Raw genomic sequence first — 3,384 nt, 5'->3', positions numbered from 1 at the left:
CGTGGCGGCGCCCCGGCAGCCCACCCCTCGCCTCCCCGCACCGCAGGGGCCACAAGGCGGCACACCACGGGCGCCGGTGCACACGAAGAGGCGCCGGTGAGCACTGCGCCGCCGTCTCACGCCCACAGGCTCGCCCTACGCAAGCACAGCGCCAACCACCACCACCACAGCCGCGGAGACGACAGCGGCAGCAGGCCCCACAGGGAACGCAGCAGCATCCTCACCAACGCGCCTCATGCACCACCCGTCAGCAGTCAGCACGTATCCTGAGTAGCACTCGCTGCACCACATCCAGTTGTCCGCAACGCACACCAAGCAGTTCGGCACGAGGCACGGCGGCGGACATGGCGTAGGGCGGGCAGTCGTCGCGGTGCTCGAGCTGGACGCCCCGGACACCCCGCCAGTGGACGCAGAGCTGCTCGGGGCCGGCTCCGCAGTCGTCGCGGTGCTCGAGCTCGACGACCCGGACACCCCGCCAGTGGACCCGGAGCTGCTCGGGGCCGGCTCCGCAGTCGTCGCGGTGCTCGAGCTGGACGACCCGGACACCCCGCCAGTGGACCCGGAGCTGCTCGTGGTCGGCTCCGCAGTCGTCGCGGTGCTCGAGCTGGACGCCCCGGACACCCCGCCGGCGGGCCCGGAGCTGCTCGTGGTCGGCTCCGCAGTCGTCGCGGTGCTCGAGCTGGACGACCCGGACACCCCGCCAGTGGACCCGGAGCTGCTCGGGGCCGGTTCCGCAGTCGTCGCGGTGCTCGAGCTGGACGACCCGGACACCCCGCCAGTGGACCCGGAGCTGCTCGTGGTCGGCTCCGCAGTCGTCGCGGTGCTCGAGCTGGACGCCCCGGACACCCCGCCGGCGGGCCCGGAGCTGCTCGTGGTCGGCTCCGCAGTCGTCGCGGTGCTCGAGCTGGACGACCCGGACACCCCGCCAGTGGACCCGGAGCTGCTCGTGGTCGGCTCCGCAGTCGTCGCGGTGCTCGAGCTGGACGACCCGGACACCCCGCCGGCGGACGCAGAGCTGCTCGTGGTCGGCTCCGCAGTCGTCGCGGTGCTCGAGCTGGACGACCCGGACACCCCGCCAGTGGACCCGGAGCTGCTCGTGGTCGGCTCCGCAGTCGTCGCGGTGCTCGAGCTGGACGCCCCGGACACCCCGCCGGCGGGCCCGGAGCTGCTCGTGGTCGGCTCCGCAGTCGTCGCGGTGCTCGAGCTGGACGACCCGGACACCCCGCCAGTGGACCCGGAGCTGCTCGGGGCCGGCTCCGCAGTCGTCGCGGTGCTCGAGCTGGACGCCCCGGACACCCCGCCAGTGGACGCAGAGCTGCTCGGGGCCGGCTCCGCAGTCGTCGCGGTGCTCGAGCTCGACGACCCGGACACCCCGCCAGTGGACCCGGAGCTGCTCGGGGCCGGCTCCGCAGTCGTCGCGGTGCTCGAGCTGGACGACCCGGACACCCCGCCAGTGGACCCGGAGCTGCTCGTGGTCGGCTCCGCAGTCGTCGCGGTGCTCGAGCTGGACGCCCCGGACACCCCGCCGGCGGGCCCGGAGCTGCTCGTGGTCGGCTCCGCAGTCGTCGCGGTGCTCGAGCTGGACGACCCGGACACCCCGCCAGTGGACCCGGAGCTGCTCGTGGTCGGCTCCGCAGTCGTCGCGGTGCTCGAGCTGGACGACCCGGACACCCCGCCGGCGGACGCAGAGCTGCTCGGGACGGGCTCGGGCGTTGTGGTCTCAGCGCAGGCGTGGGCAGTCGCACAGTCGGGCATGCGGTGCTTGGCGTCCACGCCTACCCATAGCGTGGGGGAGGCCAGCCACGAGTCCGGCACACAGCCGCAGAAGTCGTTCTGTTGAAGGCCCAAGCGCTCAAGCGACGGCATCTCTGCCCATGACGCGGGGAAGGAGCCGTGCAGGTGGCACTGTTGAAGGTGAATCCTCCGTACGCTCGGCATAGTGCTCCACTCCTCAGGAAGAGTCCCGCTGAGCTGAGTGGTGGACATGAGGATGATCTCAATGCTCGGCATCGAGTCCCAGGCAGCCGGCAGCGTGCCGAATACATCTGTGAAGCTCAGGGTCAAGAACTTCAGCGAGCTCATCGAGCTCCACGACGCAGGTAGCGTGCCGCTGATGCTCGTGTACCCAAGGTTGATTGTCCTCACCTTATGCAGCTTGCTCCAGCTGCTCGGCAGGCTTCCAGTGACACCGGCGTTCTGATAGAGATCCACCTGATCAAGCTTCACCAGCGAGTAGTCCACGTCATCAGGCATCTCAGGCAGCGTGCCGGTAGCCAAGCTACCAACGTCGCCGAAGCTCACATTGGTATCGAAGCACCTCACACCAGCCCAGGTGCAGAAGTCGTCTCCGCTCCACCCCAGCGAGGGCATCGCAGCAGCAAACGCCTGCATCACCTTCAGCGTGTTCAGCCTCTCTGCCTCGCTTATAAGGAACGGTTTTGCCTTGGCATCAAAACCATTATCCAAGTAGACGTCGTCCTCGATCGCATCCCATGGGCTCGCCACCCTGGCACGTGCCGCGGGCGCGGCAAGCGCCAAGAGCAGCACCGCAGCTGCGAGAGCGGCGATCAGCGCCACACAACGGTGCGGCTGCGCCATGCCGTCGACGGGAGGGATACACTCGAAAGAAGCGCGGCAGAGACGCAGACCGCTGCTGCGTGTCGATGGCGCAGATGCCTAAGAGCAGCCGCCTCAGTCGTGCCTGCGCACCTCTGCTGCCGCCACACAATGGAGTCGCAGCGGGCGAGCCGGTGCGAAGAGGAACGCGAAGGCGGGGCGAAGAGTGGGGGACAGAAAGGCAGACGGTGCACTTAGAGGCCTGGGGGGAAGGGGCGCGCGCGGTAAGGGTATCGCTGTGCCGTATGTAATCACAGCAGAAGAGGAAGAGCTGATGGACGCACTGCGACGAAGTCTGAGAGCGAGAGGCGGATAGCAGAGAGGGCCATCCGGTAGTGGTGGTGCGGGTGTGTGGCGAGTGGCGTTGGAAGGAGCCATGCGGGAAAGGGCGGCAGGGGCGCGAAGCGTCCGAAGCGATGCCGCAGCGTCGACCACGACAGGTGCCCCGCCACGGCGTTGAGGGGCACGGCAAGAGCAGCAAGCCAGGAAAGAAGGAGGCAGGTGGTGAAGGGAGATGCAGTGCGCACAGCATGGCGCCAACGCACAGTCGGCACGTGCGGAGGCTCGTACAAGGCGTTCGCCTCACCGCCAGCCCGGCAGCGCCAACATGCACAAACGCGCGCACAAAGGAGAGCGGGCAGCCGGCACCGGGGGGGGAGGGGGCGCAACCGCCTCTGCCCTCCTAGCCCCGACAACGGCAGCGCCCGCAGATGCGCGAAGCCGCATCGACGTTGGTTCTGCCCCTCACGCGCTCCGCGTCTCCACTCT

General features: G+C 69.2%; 1 protein-coding gene across 1 annotated transcript; it reads right to left on the bottom strand.

The window, feature by feature from the left end:
• Window positions 1-135: 135 nt before the first annotated feature.
• Window positions 136-2,598, bottom strand: LmxM_30_1440a_1 (uncharacterized protein; the record flags this gene model as incomplete). The annotated part of the gene is made up of 1 exon (XM_003886551.1): window positions 136-2,598. One exon carries the CDS (start codon window positions 2,596-2,598, stop codon window positions 136-138), a length of 2,463 nt encoding a protein of 820 aa, XP_003886600.1.
• Window positions 2,599-3,384: the final 786 nt, after the last annotated feature.

Source organism: Leishmania mexicana, contig 12 (genome assembly GCF_000234665.1).
Source record: "Leishmania mexicana MHOM/GT/2001/U1103 WGS CADB00000000 data, contig 12, whole genome shotgun sequence".
NCBI classification, from domain to species: domain Eukaryota; phylum Euglenozoa; class Kinetoplastea; order Trypanosomatida; family Trypanosomatidae; genus Leishmania; species Leishmania mexicana.
This window is presented reverse-complemented; position numbering and strand designations above follow the sequence as displayed.